Here is a 17498-nt window from a genome sequence, read left to right as displayed (position 1 = left end):
GGTTCAATTCTCAGCACCACATATAAATAAATAAAATAAAGGTCTATCAACAACTAAAACAAGATTTTTTTAAAAAGAGAAAAGTCTACAAACTCAGATAGGTTTAGGTCTTCCAGTGAAAAGATTCAAACAGATTACCACATGCGTAAAGCCCACCAGAAAATAAGCATGACTTCTGTACAAATTTGTATAAATTTGTATAATTAAAACTTTCTTAAATAAAATTATTTATTTATTTATGTACTTGTTTATCTCCCCAGCCCCAGTTAATTGCATTACTCCAAAATTTAAATGGATAATGAAATACCATCAAATATGTAAGAAAGGTAACTAAAGTAGAAACAGATGACCCCCAGGAGGAATATAGAGGAAACAGAATCAGAACAGGAAGCAGGAAAACATTAAAAACTATGGTGGAAGGCTGGGGGAAGTAGCTCAGTGGTACAGTGCTTGCCTAGCATGCGTGAGACACTGGGTTTGACACTCAGCACCACATATAAATAAATAAATAAAATAAAGTTCCAACAACAACTTAAAAAAATTTTAAGAAACAAATATTTCATGTTCAATCCCCAGCACCACATAAAAATATATAAATAAAGCTATTGTGCCCATCTACAACTAAAAAACATATTAAAAAAAAAGAAGAAGAAGAAGATATTAGGGGCCGAGGTTGTGGCTCAGTGATGGCGCACTTGCCTCACATGTATGAGGCACTGGGTTCCATCCTCAGCACCACATAAAAATCAATAAAAATAAAATAAAGGTATTTTTAAAAAGAAGAAAACAAGTACATAAAACTACAAAAAAAATCGTTGGAAGTTGTATAATATAATGACTGAAATTCTAAAAATTTAATAGAAACGTTAGAAGATATAGTTGAGGAAGCTTTCCAGAGAGTAGAACAAAAACATACAGTAAATATAAGAAAACAAAGATCAGTTTAGCAAGTTTAATAATCATTAAAAGAAGGTCTAGAATGGGAAAAAGAGAAAATGGGAAAAGAAATTATCCAATAAATAGTATTTAAAAATTCCAGAATTTAAGAACAAGATTTTTAGAATAATTGGGTTCACCAAATGCATGATGACTTTAAAAACAGAAATTCATAGCCAGGGATATTACATTGAAATTCCAGCACACCATATATAAAAAGAGGATTCTATAAAAAGTTCCAGAGAGGAAAATAGGTCACATACAAAGGATCAAGAATCAGAATGGCATCAGTTTTCTCAGTAGCAAAACTGGGAAACAGTGGAACAATGCCTTCAACATCCTTTAGGAAATTGCCTAACCCAGAATTCCATATCAAATCAACTATCAGGCAAGCATGAGAATGGAATAAAGACTGATAAGAGAAAAATTCTGAGATATCTTAAATTTAATTTACAAGGGTCAGAGGATATAGAGGAAGAAAGTTAGGAGAGGTTAATCGGTTAACCAAGCTATACACTGAAAACAAAGGCTATTTCATATTCTATTTAAGAATGGAATGCTACTGCAGTCTAGCCAGGTGCAGTGGCACATGCCTGTAATCCCAGCGGTTTGGGAGGCTGAGACAGGAGGATTGCAAATTCGAGGCTAGCCTCAGCAATTTAGCAAGCCCTAAGCAACTTGGTGAGACCATGTCTCGAAATAAAAAATAAAAGAAGGGTTGGGGGTGCAGCTTAGTGGTAAAGTGCCTCTGGGTTAGATCCCCTGCACCAAAAAATAAAACAAAACAAACAAAAAACCCCCAAACCCTAAATTCCATCATAATCATCTAGATGGCACCATATCCTGCTTATAATCCCAACTAATTCAGAAGCAACAATAAATTATCCTTATGAACTTCACTCTTATCCCTAGACTTTCCCTGCCTTAGTGTAATCCCACCCCTCTTATTTATAGCCAACGTAGGTTAATGTAAACAATGTATGTTTTCCTTCCTCAATTTCTCATTATTAAAAATGCCCTCAGCTCTTGTGTAGCAGACATATTTCCAATTGCTCTCCAGCCCTGCTGCTGGTAGTTGTGAGAACTTGTCCTAGAACCTGGTCCTTCTGACTAGCATCTGCAATGGTCAATAAACCTTGCACTTCAGAGATCCTTCAATCTCAAGAGTTTGGCTTCATGAGGCATTTCCAGAATGTGAAATTAGACAAAAACAAGTCCCCTAACTTGCTCCCTTTTTCAGGAAGCTCATGAAAGATGTGCTCCATATAAATAAAGGAATAATTCTAGAAAGAGGAAAGGTAGGATTTAGTAAACACAGGTTTATTATATAAAATATAGGAGAAGGCAAAGGAGAGGTCCAGAATAATCACAGTACCGCAGCCTAGATTGGGGCAAGAATATAGAGACCACCAAGGAACGTGCTGGCATTCACTAGTGAGGCTCCCCCTGGCACAGCCTGGCCTCAGGAGAGCACTGACACTTTTGAGAAGTTCAGTTTCATTCATGAACTTTGACCAAGCATGTTCTCTGTGTCTGGCTCTCACCTCCAGATCAGTGAGTCAAATCCCTCTCAGGTGGCTCAGACACAGGATGTGTAAACATGATTAGTCCCTGATGGCCCTGCTCTCCTCAGTTGTACTGAGTAGAGATCTCTAGCTCATTGTTTCTCAAGGGACAGTAAGACAGCATCAGGGGAGCAGAGACAGTACATTGTGGGTTTTAGCTGGGGGAAGGGTGGAAGGACAGAGAACTATGGGGTACTTGCTTACTCTGTGCCAGTCACACAAGACTATGTACATATAGGATTTAACTTCCTCTTCAAGACACCCTTGAGCAGTTAAGAAAACCTGCCCTAGGTACTTGGCAGGCAAGCTGCAGACCTGGGATTTGAACCCAGGACAATCTGATTCAAAGTATGTTCTTTAGAGATATTGGCACTTCACCCAGATGTTTCCACTAAACCATTTTTAGCTTCTACCATTTACACATTCATTCATTCCATAAATGTCCCCCCAAAGGCATTCAGTGCCTGGTAGATTGTTAAGCAACAAACCAAATACCTGAATAAAGCATGGGCCCTGCCCTCAAGGATTTTTAGTACAGCCAGAGCTGGGCCTGAACTGAGACATAAGACCAGAAGCTGAGTTCATTACACCACTAAGGGAGGTCCTGGATTGGTTTGGTCAGATGGCAAGTGGTTTTAATATAAAAATATGATTCAAATTTTGGCACACTGTGGGTGACTATATTATCAATTTTCTATTTACCCTTACCATATCCCGGAGGCATGTGAGGTTTAGGAGAATGAACACCCATGGTCAGAGAGAGCTGAAGAGGAAGTGGTATTCTGGGGCTTTGCTTCTTCTCAGCCACAGCAGGAAGTGGAGGGAGGGCTTGCTGAACAGACCAAGGAGTAGGGGAGTTTATTGACTATACAACTTTGATCCAGGAAGGCTCAGAAGGGAAGGGTTCCTAATCTCAGGAAAGGGGCAGTAGGTACCCAAATAGGAGTGAGTTTGGGAATGAGAATGGAGATAATCAGAATGGTCAAGAACGACAGGACTGTTAGACACAGCAGCACACACCTGTAATCCCAGGAGGCTGGGGCAGGAGGATTGTGAGTCCAAAACCAGCCTCAGCAACTCGGTGAGACCCTGTCTCGAAATAAAATACAAAATAGGGCTGGGGATGTGGCTCAGTGGTCAAAAGCCCCTGATTTCTTTTTCTTTTTTTTTTTAAAGAGAGAGAGAGAAAAATTTTTTTAATATTTATTTTTTAGTTATCGGCGGACACAACATCTCTATTTTGTATGTGGTGCTGAGGATCGAACCCAGGCCGCACGCATGCCAGGCGAGCGCGCTACCGCTTGAGCCACATCCCCAGCCCAAAAGCCCCTGATTTCAATCCCTACCACCCCCCCCCCTCGAAAAAGAATGATAGGACTTAGGTGAGTGACATTGTGGTGCTAACTGAAATTACAGGGTAAATACTACACATTTCATGCTCTAATTTCTGAAGCTAGTGGTAATGCTGTTTTTAAATCAGAGAACAATCTATGGCCTCTGCTCAGAGAAAGAGAGGGCTGTGGATGTAGCTCACTGGTAGAGCACTTGCCTAGCATGTATAAGGCCCTGGGTTCAATCCATAGTACTGGGGGTAGGGGGATAAGATAGAGTACCAAACAGAATAAAGAAAATAAAGAGAAAATGTATTAGAAAGTGGCCCTGGGCTCACATGCCCATGACCCTGGGTTCAATCCCCAACACCACAAAAAAAAAAAAAAAAAAAGGAAAAGAAAAAAAGTGGGCCTGGGGCCTGGGGCTGTGGCTCAGTGGAAGAGCACTTGTCTTGCACATGTGAAGCACTGGGTTTGATTCTCAGCACCACACAAAAATAAATAAAGATTTTTTTTTTTAAAGAAAGAAAGTAGGCCAGGGAAAGTCAGATTCAAACAAGGTTATTTGAGCCACCAGAATTGTTAAAATTGTGTGAGGAACTTAGTGTGGGGTGAAGAAGGGAGGTGACTACTAGGTTTAACTCAAAACTTAAGCTCTAGTTGGTTGTTCTTTTCCTCTTTAGTTGTACATCAGCCTGTTCATTTAGTGAATACTTCAACCCCTTTCAACTTTCTGTCCCCAACTATGGTTTCCAGTTAACATTTGGTTTAACAGAGATGCCCCCATGATGCTGTAGAAAGAATATAGAATATGGTATCAGTAGACTAGAATCTCTAACTACTAGATTAAAAGTCCACATTCCATAGCTGGTCAGGGACAGAATCATCCAGGACTTGAATGCAGGATTTAGAACTCCAATGTTTCCCGCTTAACTAAAGCATAATACATAATACAGAGACTGACTTACTGTGCTTCCCTGAGCTTCTGTTTCCTCATGTGTACAAATACCTTCCTTAATAATAGCTATCCTACAGGGAGCTCTAAAGATTAATGGCTGAAGCCTCTAATACAGGGTCTGGCCACGGTGTGACCTTGACATTTTTAAATCATTACATACAAAAGTTATTGGGCTTTATGGTTGCATGTGAATGATGCTCAAATGATTATCTCACTACACATGGAATGTGTTAAAATGTGCCCGGCAACTTATATGTTCAAGTCCTAATCTCAGTACTTCAGAAGGTTATTACAATCAGAGATAGAATATTTGAAAAAGTATTAGGTTAAAATGAGGTCCTTTGGGTGGGCCCTAATTCAACACCACTGGTGTCCTTATAAGAGGACATTTGGATAGACAGCACAGGGGGGACACCATGTGAAGACACAGGGAGAAGACAGTCATCTACAAGTAAACGAGAGAAACTTCAGAAGAAACCAACCCTGCAGACACTAAATCTTAGACTTCTAGCCCCCAGAACTGCAAGAAAATAAATTTTTGTTATTTAAGCCACACACTCTGTGATGCTTTGCCCTGGCAGCCCTAGAAAACTAAAACATTAAGCACATACCATACCTTTTTAATTGGTAGCCCAGGGCTCTCTTGTTCTACTGCTAGAAATCTGCTTCTTGACTTGTCCTATCTTCCCCAACTTGAGGTCCCTAATGAAAGCTTCACTGATGCTGGTCTGTTTGGGTTGACCTTGGAGAGGGCTACTACCGTGGCTCTTGGCTGCTAAGGTGACTGAAGACTTACTGACCAGAGGTGCTTGTCATGGGGACCTACATGGGGAAAGGTAACCGGTGGGTGGTGTGGAATGAAGGAATGAAGAAGGACTGCTGTGTCTGAAGTGACCCAGTGTTCTCTGACCCAGGAGAAAGAAGAGACATACAGACAGGATTAGAAGAGAGAGGAGAGGTACCCGATGTGAATCTCAGGACACCAACAGAAGTGAAGAACTGCCCCGGTGGATCAGCAGGGATGGAATTCAGATCTTTTGAGGGTCGCTGCGCATCCTGACACCCAGGTGGTGGTCCCAAGTAGCACCGAGAGCCATTTGCCCCATGGCTGCCTCAAGCGCACAGGGCAGAGCGGGCCGGCGGGCGCGTGCCCGACACGTCCTCTGGGCACTGCCCCTCCGGGCGCGCGTCCGTCCCCACCGCAACCCGCCCCCTGTCCCCGGCCGGGTTCAGTGGACCCCGCGCCCGGGGCCGCGCACGCCCCCTTGGCCAACCGGGACCCCCGGCCGCGCGCGCCCGTCGCCTCCTCCCCCCACCCCGGCAGGCGCGCGCGCTGGCTCCCGCTCTAGCTCCCGCTCCCGCTGGCAGCGGCGGCGGCGGCGGGGATTGTTTTTGTTGTCGCTGAGGCCGGAAGAGCCGCGGGAGCCGGGTCCCTGTCCCCGGGCCGGGCGCCGCCGCCGCCCCCTGCCCAGCGCCCGCGTCTCCGCGGCGCCCCCCCCCAGCGCCAATATTCCGGAGATCAAGCGTTACGCGGCGGCGGCGGCGGGGCCCGGAGCGGGAGGCACCGGGGACCGGGGCGAGGCGGCCCCCGCCGCCGCCATGGAGGCGCTGGGACCCGGTGAGGAGCGCGCTCGGGCCGGGGCCGGACCCGGGGCCCGGGACTGGCGGACAGGTGGGCGGGCGGGACTGTCTCTGCCCTGTCGCCCTCACCGGCCCGTGCGTACCCGGGTTCGGGCCTCCAGGCCTCGGGGAAGGGGACCCCTGCCCTTCTGCACAAGGCGGAGATTGCTGACCCGGGCCGCGAGCGAGCGAGCGGGCGGGCGAGGGCGGGGAGGGCGGGGACCGCGCCCCAGCCTCGAGACTTGGGCTGAATCTTGAGCTCTAGGGGAGGGAGGCCCAGGAAGGTGACCCGTGCCCCCGGGGACAGGGGAGACCTGACCCAATCTCAGGAGAGGATCTGTGCTCCAGGGCTAGTTTGGGCTTCATAAATGACAACCTGAGCCCGGTGCATGCGGAGGCCTGGCCCAGCCCAGGAAGGACCCCCCATCTACTACTAAGGGTGTTCTTGGTTTGGGGCCGCACCCCTGTTTTTCTTTCTATTGGGAGATGGCCCAGATCCCTCAGATGAAGGAGAACTTCCCCAAAACACTTCTCATGACGCATGAAGGCTAAGGGACAAAATGTCCAAAGCGAAGTTTGGCTTCTGTCAGTCTCAGAATGGTGTGAGTTAGCCTTGAGTGACAGGGGAGTTTCTAGCCAGCCCACCCCAGTACAGACATCAATAACCCGAGTTCTCTTCTAATGGGTTATGAGAGGTTGTGAGGATCAAATAAAGGAGAAAGTGCTTTGGAAACTGTAGTTCCAGGTGGGTAGTGATGGCCTCTGGTTATCTCCCTCACTCAGCCCACCAGAGGGACCATTCCAAGCTGCACTGTGATTGGAGTCTGATGCACCCACCTCAAACCCCCAACAGGTTTCTAATGCTTTGGCTAAGTAGGGCAGGTTTAGGGCCATGGTGGAATTAATTTTAATGTTCAAACCTTATCTGCCTAACGACTTAGTTGTAGAATGTTTAATTTTGTTTTTTAGTGCATAGAAAATTAGGCTTACCATTGGAGTTTGGAAACTTTGCAAGTTTGTTTACTTAGAACTTGTTTGCATAGCTGAGTGATTAAACCACACCTTAATTTGCTGCTTAAAGTTTAATTTTTTAAAGTCTCTCATAATCGAATTTCATATGCCTATAAAAAAATAAATTAGTTTGCCACATTCACATTATTTGATAAACTTCAGTATGAGTGTTATGCTAAGTTACTTCACATATGGCCCTCAGCTAAAGGCATGATCAGGACTTCAGAATGTAATAGACCTCTGTTCAAATTCAGTCTAGTAATTTAATAGTTGATGACCCTGGGCAAATTACTTAATTCCTTTGAACTTCCATTTCCTCATCTATAAATGAGGGTAATAATAATTATGTGTTATAAGATTGTTGTGAGAATGAAATGAGATAATGTATGAGAGAAATTTTATTGTAAAGACTAATGCATTAGAAATGCTCAACAAGTGTTTCTTCCCTTCCTCCTATGAATAATTTGTAATTGAAACAACTGTTGCATTTATGAGATGATATGGAAAGAGACTATGTAACTGTGTCACAAACTGAGTTTCATGGAAAGGATCAGCCTGGTGTCCTTAGAAATTGCTCAAGAGACATCTTTCCCTACTTGGTTTGATTTCAGCTTTTGCAGGTTTGAAGACTTATCATTCACCCAGGATTGTTAAGGTTGTAGAAAATTCTCACTAACCACAGATCAAACCCAGTGCCTTACACATTTATTTTGGTTCTATTGATTATAACTTATTTTTGCAGTGCTTCTGGAAAGTGCTTTCATAACTATTAGCTGTTTTGATCCTCTGGGAGGTAGAAAAAACGGGTATTTTCCCCATTTTACAGATAAGAAGAGTAAGGATTGGAGAGTGTAAATGACTTCATCAATGTCTGAAAGCTGAGTGGTCAAGCGACCACCGGAGTCTGGGACATCTGACTCCTTGTTTAATATTCTTCTCATTTAAGGTTGACCTCATCTATTCTGGGTTAAGTCACGTGTTTCCCTTTTGGGGAATGTAATTATCTTTTACCAAATTTTGGAAATGCCACCAATATAAAATTCAGGAGTTTGAGCACTATCTATAATCTTTTTTTAAAAAAATATTTTTCTTTACTTGTAGATGGACACAATGACTTTATTTTTATTTATTATTTTTATGTGGTGCTGAGGATCAAACCCAGTGCCTCACACATGCTAGGCAAGCGCTGTCCCACTGAGCTACAACCCCAGCCCACTAGCTATAATCTTTATGCAAGTGCAATAATAATAGCTAACATTTATTGAGCACTTGCTGTTGCAAGGCACTATGATAAGCCTTCTATATACATCATTTCATAGAATCATCACTCTAGCCTTATGAAACAGATGATATTATCACACACTCCTACCTTATAGATGGGAAACTGAGGTGCAAGAAAACCAAAAACTGGCCCCAGGTCATGAGGTTAGGAAGTGGTAAAACCAGAACTGACACCCAGGTAGTTTGGTTCCAGAGCCTTTAGCCACTGTGTTTTACTGCTTCACTAAGTAAGTAGACAGTTTACCAATTTCAAAAAAATCAGATGTGGAATAAAGATTTTAGCTGGGTGAGGTGGCACACACCCGTAATCCTAGTGACATGGGAGGCTGAGGCAGGAAGATCACAAGTTCAAAGTCAGCATCAGTAATTTAGCAAGACCCTGTCTCAAAAAATAGAAAGGGCTGGGAATGTGGCTCAGTGGTTAAGTGCCCCTGGGTTCAATCCTCAGTACCTCCTCCCCCCAAATTTTCCAAGTTTATTAAATATTAATTTATTAATTTTCCAAGTTTATTGAAAATGATCACTCTGTACATTTTCTTATTAAAAAAAAAAAACAGGGGCTGGAATTGTGGCTCAGAGGTAGCTTGCTCACCTAGCACATGCAAGGCCCTGGATTTGATCCTCAGCACCATATAAACAAATAAATTAATTAATTAACTAGTAATAAGAATAATAATAATAAATAATATATAGACTAATTAAAGCCACTGTGTCCAACTGCAACTAAAAAAATTTTTTAAAGAAAGAAAAATTAGTATGTGTGTATATATATACATATATATGTGTGTGTGTGTGTATATATATATATATATATATATATATATATATATATATTTCTTTTTTTTTGGTTGTTGCTAGGGATTGAACCCAGGGCCTTCTGTGTCCTAGGCAAATACTGTCCTAAGCTACACTCTGACCCTCTACTTTTTTTTTTTTTTCAAGTTTTAGATAGACACAATACCTTCATTTTATTTATTTATTTATTTATTTATTTTTATGTGGTGCTGAAGATCAAACCCAGTGCCTCACACTGGGCAAGCACCCTACCATTGAGATATAATGCCAGCCCTGAGCCTTCTGCTTCTTAATTCCTTTTCTTTAAATCCCTCTGCCTCTGTTCCTTAGACATCAGGCACTTCAGTGAAGTATCCAGAGGATTGTGAAGAATACTGGAGGGAAAATGTACTGATTGGGAGTTAGGAGACCTAGATTCTAGTGATTATTTAAAATCAAAGTCATAGGCAAGGTACTTGATGTAAGTTTCTATTTCCAAATTTTTACTATAAAGCTGGATTTCTTCTAATTTGTTATAATGATTGCTTAAATGTGTCTTGGAAAATGCAGTGATGGCTTATCTGATTTAATTGGGTTGATTCAGTATGCCTGTCGCTTCTGACATTATTTATTGTTTACTTCTTGCCTTGTTTGCAGTTATCTTATCACACCCAAATAGATCCCCTTCTACACCAAAAGTGGAACAACTTTAAGCAATAATGCTTTTGAGGGCTGGGGTTATGGCTCAGTGGTAGAGTGCTTGCCTAGCATGTGTGAGGTACTGGGTTTGATTGTTGGCACCACATAAAAATAAATATCCAACAACAACTAATAAAATAAAAAAATGCTTTTGATATAAATTATGTGCTTTTGCTTTATTGAAAAATAATTCATGAATGTTAGGGATGAGTTTTCTGTTTAGTTTCTATCTGGTTTATTGACATTGTTCAGTTTAACATTTATTGAGTTCTTACAACATGCTAAATGTTGAATTAGATGTTGAAGAGATTGTGAACTGCAGATCTGTTTCTTCTAAGAATTTACAGACTAGAGGAGGAGACAGGGTAATTTAAGAAGTGGTTTCTTGTGCTTGTGCTAAGTGCTACCTGTACAGAGAGGCGTGGGAATATAGAGGATGGAGCCTCTAGTCTGGAGTGATCAAGAAACACTTTCCTAGGAGGTTGCCCCTAAACTGGGAGTGTTTGTTTTGTTTTGTTGGTACTGGGGTGTGAAATCAGGGGTACTCTAGCATTGAGTCATATCCTCAGCCCTTTTTATTTTGAGAGAGGGTCTTGTTGGGTTGCTTAGGGCCTCGATAAATTGCTGAGGCTGGCCTTAAACTTGCCATCCTCCTGCCTTAGCCTCCCAAGTAGATGGGATTACAGATATGAACCACCACACCCAGAACCTGAACTGAGTTTTGAAGAATAAGTAGAATTTAGGAGAAAAATGAACAATGGGTATAATAGGTGAAAAAATTTTAGTGGTTTATTAATATATGGTGATCAACCATTACATATTTCATTAAAATATTTGCTCTAATTATCCTAAGAGATGTTGCATCAGAACAGCTTATCCTGCCAAAGCTTTCTCTCCTCACTGAATTTTTTGTTCTTAGTGAAATGCCATTGCAGAAAAATTTGGATCTTTCCATTGTTACCATAGCCCACTTTGCTTCACACCTATTCAGAGCAGAAAAGATGCTCAATTTTAAGGCCTGTGTTCATTTGATATTCTCATCAAAGGAAGTAAGGGTTTATCTAGACAAATATTTCCCAGATTGTAACACAAAATCCTTTCCTGCTGAAAAGTTGTAGATGTTCAGTTGAGAGAAAGGAGAGGGGAGAAAGAGAGGAGAGAGGAATTCTGTGGAGATGGGGTGATAATAAGCATACTAAATAATCATCTTCTATGTAAACCAAGAACAAATATTATAAGCATGTTACTTCAATATTTAGACGTAAATACCAGTAGACTGCAAAAATGGTTTAAGAGTTGATTTTTCCCCCCCAGTACCAGGGATTGTACATAGGGGTGCCTAACCACTGAGTCACTTCACCAACTCTTTTTTATTTTTTTATTTTGAGACAGGGTCATGCTAAGTTGCGTAGAGCCTCACTAAGTTGCTGAGGCTGGCCTTAAACCTGCAGTCCTTCTACCTCAGCCTCTGGAGACGCTGGGATTACAGGCATGTGCCACCACACCCAGCTATCTAATTTTGATGACTCCTATATTCAAAATAATAGCAATATGGCAAAATATTTAGAAATCTGGAGACCCTTAGGTGAACAAACACCCTAAACTCTATATCAGAGTATGTTCAGTGAATAGTAAGATATTGGTAATCACAACTATCATGATGGTGATGGTGATGATGAAAGGAATTTTCTCCTTCTTAACCAAATAGCACAGCAAATATCTTTTTGTCTCTTTAGGACCTCCAACTAGCCTCTTTCAGCCACCTCGTCGTCCGGGCCTTGGAACTGTTGGAAAACCAATTCGACTGTTAGCTAATCATTTTCAGGTTCAGATCCCTAAAATAGATGTGTATCACTATGATGTGGATATTAAACCAGAAAAACGGCCTCGTAGAGTCAACAGGTAAGGATTAGAAAGAGTAGACTTCCATATATATAAGTGCATATGATTTGCTTATTATGTATATATTGCTATCTGAATTCTTTCAACAGATATGCTTTGTTTGTAATCCAAGACGCTAAGTTTCTTAGGTAGTTATCCTCTTTGGTTCTAACAAAGTGCTGCATATTTCATTAGTCAATCAGTAAATACATATTGAATGAAAAAAGATAGCTCTTTCTTTAACCAAGGGTAGCAGAAATTTTATTTACATTTTTTTTTTCTGTATTGAGGACTGAACCCAAAGATGCTACCACTGAGCCCTTTTTAATTTTTATTGAGACAGGATCTCACAAAGTTGCCTAGGCTGGCCTTTAACTTGTAATTCTCCTGCCTCAGCTTCCCAAATCATTGGAATTTCAAGTGTGCAGCACCGTGCGTGGCTTATTTTATCTTTTTATTTTGAGACGGTTCTTGCTAAGTTTCTTAAACTGGCCTCAAATTTATATTACTCCTACTTTAGCACAACAAATGTCTTTGGGATTATGAGTGTGTGCCACTCTGCTTGACCTAGCTGAAATTTATAAAAAATAGATGAAGACATTCATGTCTATGGAAAATAGAAGTATCTGGAAATTCAAATTTTATTTTTAAGTGTTTTACTGGACATGAGAAGTATTAAGTGAAAGACAGAATTATCTTGTAGCACTGAGAAAAAGTAAGCTTACAGAGATATCTGTTTCTTGCATTATCCAAGAGGGGGTCTGATGAGGTGATATAAGTTTTATTGTTGGTATCAGGAATTTACCAAATATGAATATATACCCTGTAGCAACAATTAATGTATATCCACTTTACTTTTCTCTATTTCCATGTAGTGATATTTAAGCAGTCTTTGATTTGTTGAGTCTTGCTTTTCTAAGAATGCTTTTGCTGTCAAGTGAAATATTTTGTGCTGCTTAACTTTTTTTCTCATTATAGATTAATCATGTGGCTTTCTGGTACAGTTCAGTATTATGTAAGACCATAATTATTCAACTATGGTACAGCTGAGATCAATGGTAATAGAAGTGATGACAATGGTTAACTTTGGTCCGTTCAACAAATATTGTCAGGAGTGCTTACTCTGTACCAGATGTTTTTCTGTGCTGTGGGAATACAATATGAATAAAATAGGCACAGGCTGGGGTGAAGCTCAGTGGTACAGTACTTGCCTAGCATGTGCAAGGCCCTGGGTTTGATCCCCAGCACTGCAAAACAGATGAACAACAACCACAAAGGCAAAAATTTCTATTCTTGCCTTTTGACCAGAGCTGCAATGTTCCAGTAATTTGATAAAGTGATGAACACAGAGAGAAAGAAGAGAGGTACCTGCTGTATGTTCTCTAGGCCTTTTAGAAAACATGGTATCATTCCATTGGTCATATACATGTGAATCTATAGAAAAGGTGTTGCTGTAAACATCAAGGGAATGGATCCTGTTCAAAAAGGAATGTCCCAAAGTGTTTCCATGGTAAAACTGGAAGAGTCTCTGGTGTTGGCCAGCATGCTCTTGGCATTGTTGTAAACAAACACGTTAAGAGCAAACTTCCTGCCAAGAGAACAAATGTGCATATTGAGCATATTAAGCACTTTCTCTGTAAGCTGAAAATAGCCTCATGAAATGTGCAAAGGAAAATGATCACAAAAGGAAGGAAGCCAAAGAGAAGGAGACCTGGGTTCAGCTGAAGTGCCACCTGCTCTGCCCAGAGATGCACATTTTGTGAGAGCCCGTCTAAGCTGCTGTAACTTATGCCCTAGGAATTCATGGCATAAAAGGTGTAGAGAAAAGCAAAAGACCCCGAGTAGGTAAAAAAAAAAATCATACCCTTGAAGAGTTTCTATTCAGTTTCTCTTCTGATGCGGAAGAGCAAAAATAGATAAATAAGGTGTGATAAGTGTGATTAAAAAAAATAAAGCAGAAAAAAAAATAAAAAAAATAAAGCAGAGAGGAAGGATAGGAAGATAGGAATAAAGATGGGGGGAGCCACTGAGATGTATTCATATGTGTGTGTGTGTATATATGGTAGGAGGTAAGATTAGAGAAACTCTAGAAATCTAGAAAGCTCCTTTTCATGCATTCTCCTTTTTTAAATATTATTTTTAGTGATGAACACAACATCTTTATTTACTTATTTTTATGTGGTGCTGAGGATTGAACCCAGTGCCTCACACATGCAAGGCAAATGTTCCACTGAGCCACAACCCCAGCCTTCATGCATTCTTGTAGGCCATATTCTACCACTGAGCTGCACCCCAGCCTAAATTTTTCTTTTCTTTTTTGAAGCACTGGGGATTGAACCCAGGAATAGTCTACTTTTGTGCTATATCCCCATCTATTTTGGGGGGGGTATGGGGGGTAATCAGGGATTGAACTCAGGGACGCTTGACTACTGAGCCACCTCCCCAGCCCTATTTTCTTTTCTTTTTTTTTTTTAATATTTATTTTTTTAGGTGTAGATGGACACAACAAATGCGTTTATTTTTATGTGGTGCTGAGGATCGAATCCGGGTCCCGCCTGTGCTAGGCGAGTGCTCTACCACTGAGCCACAATCCCAGCCCCCTATTTTCAATTCTATTTAGAGACAGGGTCTCACTGAGCAAAAGCACCTTGCGTTTTCTGAGGTTGGCTTTGAACTCGCTATCCTCCTGCCTCCCAGCCCCTGGGATTACAGGCATGCACCACCTTATTTTTTGAGATGGGGTCTTGCCAGTTTCCCAGGCTGTCTTTGATATGTGATCCTCCTGCCTCAGCCTCCCGAGTCACTAGAATTCTGGTGTGGGCCAGGGCACCTGGCCTGAGTTTGGTTATTCTTAAAAGTTGTTTGTCTCAGGAGAGGATTTGGGAAAGAGGAGTTCGAGAGGATGCCAGAAATGTTGTGCTCTTTTTCCTTTTATTCTCCCCTTGTGTTATCATCTTGCAGTTACCTTTGTTCATTTATTGCTACCTTTCTTTAGATAACTAATTTTTAAAAGTTATTTGAATCAGTAGAGACTGACTCTTACTTTTTCCAAGTAGTATTAACTGAATTTAGGTGATGAAGGTACAGTGATACGTCCCTTACTGTTCACTATTTCACAAAGCTAACTACCACTATCTCCATTACTGTTAAGGGAGGTAGTAGATACAATGGTGAGACACTTCAAGATGCAGATATTTGGTGATCGGCAGCCTGGCTATGATGGCAAAAGAAACATGTACACAGCACATCCACTGCCAATTGGACGGGATAGGGTAAGTGTTAACAGCAAGAAACACTATGGTCAAGTAGTAGTAATTACATATGGCAAAAATGTTTTTTTTTTTTCATAGTAATGATACATGTGATATTCTGTCCATATTCAGTTGTCTCTTGTTAACTGATAATTGAAGATGAGATGAGCACTAGAATTTAGGTTGAAGCCAGGTGCAGTGGTGCATACCTGTAATCCCAGCTATTTAGGAGGCTGAGACAGGAGGATTGCAAGTTCAAGACCAGCCTCAGCAATTTAATGAGATCCTGTATCAAAAAATAAAGTAAGGGGCTGGGGTTGGGGCTCAGCGGTAGAACACTTGCCTTGCACGTATGAGGCACTGGGTTCTATCCTCAGCACCACATAAAAATAAACAAAATAAATGTATTGTGTCCGTCTATAACTAAAAAATTTTTTTAAATAAATAAATAAAAGGCTGGGGTTGTGGCTCAGTGGTAGAGTGCTTGCCTAGCATGTGTGAAGCACTGGGATGGATTCTCAGCACTGCATATAAACAAACAAACAAACAAATACATAAATAAATAAAGGTCCAGAGCTGGGTTGTGGCTCAGTGGTAGAGTGCTTGCCTTGCATGCATGAGGTGCTGGGTTCAATTTTCAGTACCACATAAAAAAATAAATAAATGAAAATAAAGATATTGTGTCCATCTACAACTAAAAAAAAAGTAAAAGTCCATCAACAACTAAAAATATATACATTAAAAGATAAATAAATAAAGTAAAAAATGGCTGGGGATATAATTTAGTGGTAGAATGCTCCTGGGTTCAATCTGCAGAATAATAATAATAATTATTATTATTATTAATTATTATTATTAATTGATTTTGTCACCTCATTTTTTTCCCCAGTATCTTTATTTTGTTTGTTTATTTTTATGTGGTGCTGAGGATTGAACCCAAGGCCTCACATGTGTGAGGCAAGCGCTTTGCCACTGAGCCCCAACCCCAGCCCTGTCATCTCATCTTTACATATATTTTATTTAAAATTTCTCATATTAACAATGTACTTTAAAGAAATACTATCTAGTTCTGAACAATGGCGTTTTTATCATTCTCACTTGTGAAAATACATTCATAATACCATAGTACTTTTTTAAACACTTATTTTTTTAAAATTAAAACAGTAATATGTGAATATATGCTAATTATAGCTTATCTAGACAGTCTAGAAATGTTGTGGCTTCTTGCCTCTTCCTCCTATTTGCACCTCTCCTTTCCAGTTTCCTTTTTAAAGGATATTGATATAATAATTTGGCATATATCTTTTAAAATATTTTAAATGTATTAATTATTTGTGCATATTTATAGATATGCTTTTTTCACATATATTTTGTGATTTGTTTTTTCATTCAGCAATATGCCTAGGAGGTCTTTTCATTTATATGCATTTAGATCTACCTTAGTATTTTTTCAAATTCAATTATTTTATTATGGCAAAATATATATAACATAAAAATTATCATCTTAGTCATTTTTAAGTGTACAATTCACCATCATTTAGTGCATTCACCCTGTTGCGCAGTCATCACCACCACCACCCATCTCTAGAACTTTTATCATCTCAAACAGAAACTCATCAAATGGTAACTTCCCATACCTAACTGTCCCCAGTCCCTGGTAACCACTATTTTACTGTTTCTCTATGAATTTGACTATTCTAGGTACCTCATATAAGTGGAATTATATAGTATTTGTCTTTTTGGGTCTGACTTTTGTTGTTGGTGGTGGTGGTGCTAGGGTTTGAACCCAGGGACACTTCACAACTGAGCCACATCCCCAGTCCTTTTTATTTTATTTTATTTTTTATTTTGAAACAGAGTCTCACTAAGTTGCTTAGGGCCTTACTAAATTGCTGAGGCTGACCTCGCTCTTGTAATCTTCCTGCCTCAGCCTCCTTAGTTACTGGGATTGTGGTGACGCATGGCTCTGTCTGGCTTATTTCACTTAGTGTAATGTTTTTAAACTTCATCCATATTGTAGTATCTACTTATTTTTAACTATTGTATAGTAGTCCACATTAAATTATTGATGGACATTTACATTGTTTCCAATGTTTTATAATTACAGAAAATGTTAAAATAAAGACACTTATGCATAAGTCATTTTTAAATATTCTTGAAATCTTTCCCACAGACTTTGTAAACATGTTTG

The 17498-nt window shown here is 40.4% G+C and overlaps 1 protein-coding gene across 2 annotated transcripts in view; it reads left to right on the top strand.

The window, feature by feature from the left end:
* The first annotated feature begins 6076 nt into the window (after nucleotides 1–6076).
* Nucleotides 6077–17498, top strand: part of LOC124109946 (protein argonaute-4) — a 39812-nt gene continuing 28390 nt past the window's right edge. The window contains exons 1-3 of one of the 2 annotated variants that reach the window (XM_046468914.2): nucleotides 6077–6408; nucleotides 11912–12077; nucleotides 15208–15328. In XM_046468914.2, the coding sequence (XP_046324870.1) occupies nucleotides 6390–6408; nucleotides 11912–12077; nucleotides 15208–15328 (306 nt within the window). In that variant the 5' untranslated portion in view covers nucleotides 6077–6389. The remainder of the gene's footprint in view (nucleotides 6409–11911; nucleotides 12078–15207; nucleotides 15329–17498) is intronic. The other variant, XM_046468913.2, reaches the window with a different exon arrangement.

The sequence above is a fragment of the Marmota monax genome, unplaced genomic scaffold (assembly GCF_021218885.2).
Source record: "Marmota monax isolate L192 unplaced genomic scaffold, Marmota_monax_Labrador192_F-V1.1 WCK01_AAM20220418_F8-fsc00008, whole genome shotgun sequence".
Classification (NCBI taxonomy): Eukaryota; Metazoa; Chordata; class Mammalia; order Rodentia; family Sciuridae; genus Marmota; species Marmota monax.
Note: the sequence above shows the minus strand (reverse complement) of the source record. Positions and strands in the feature narration are given on the sequence as shown.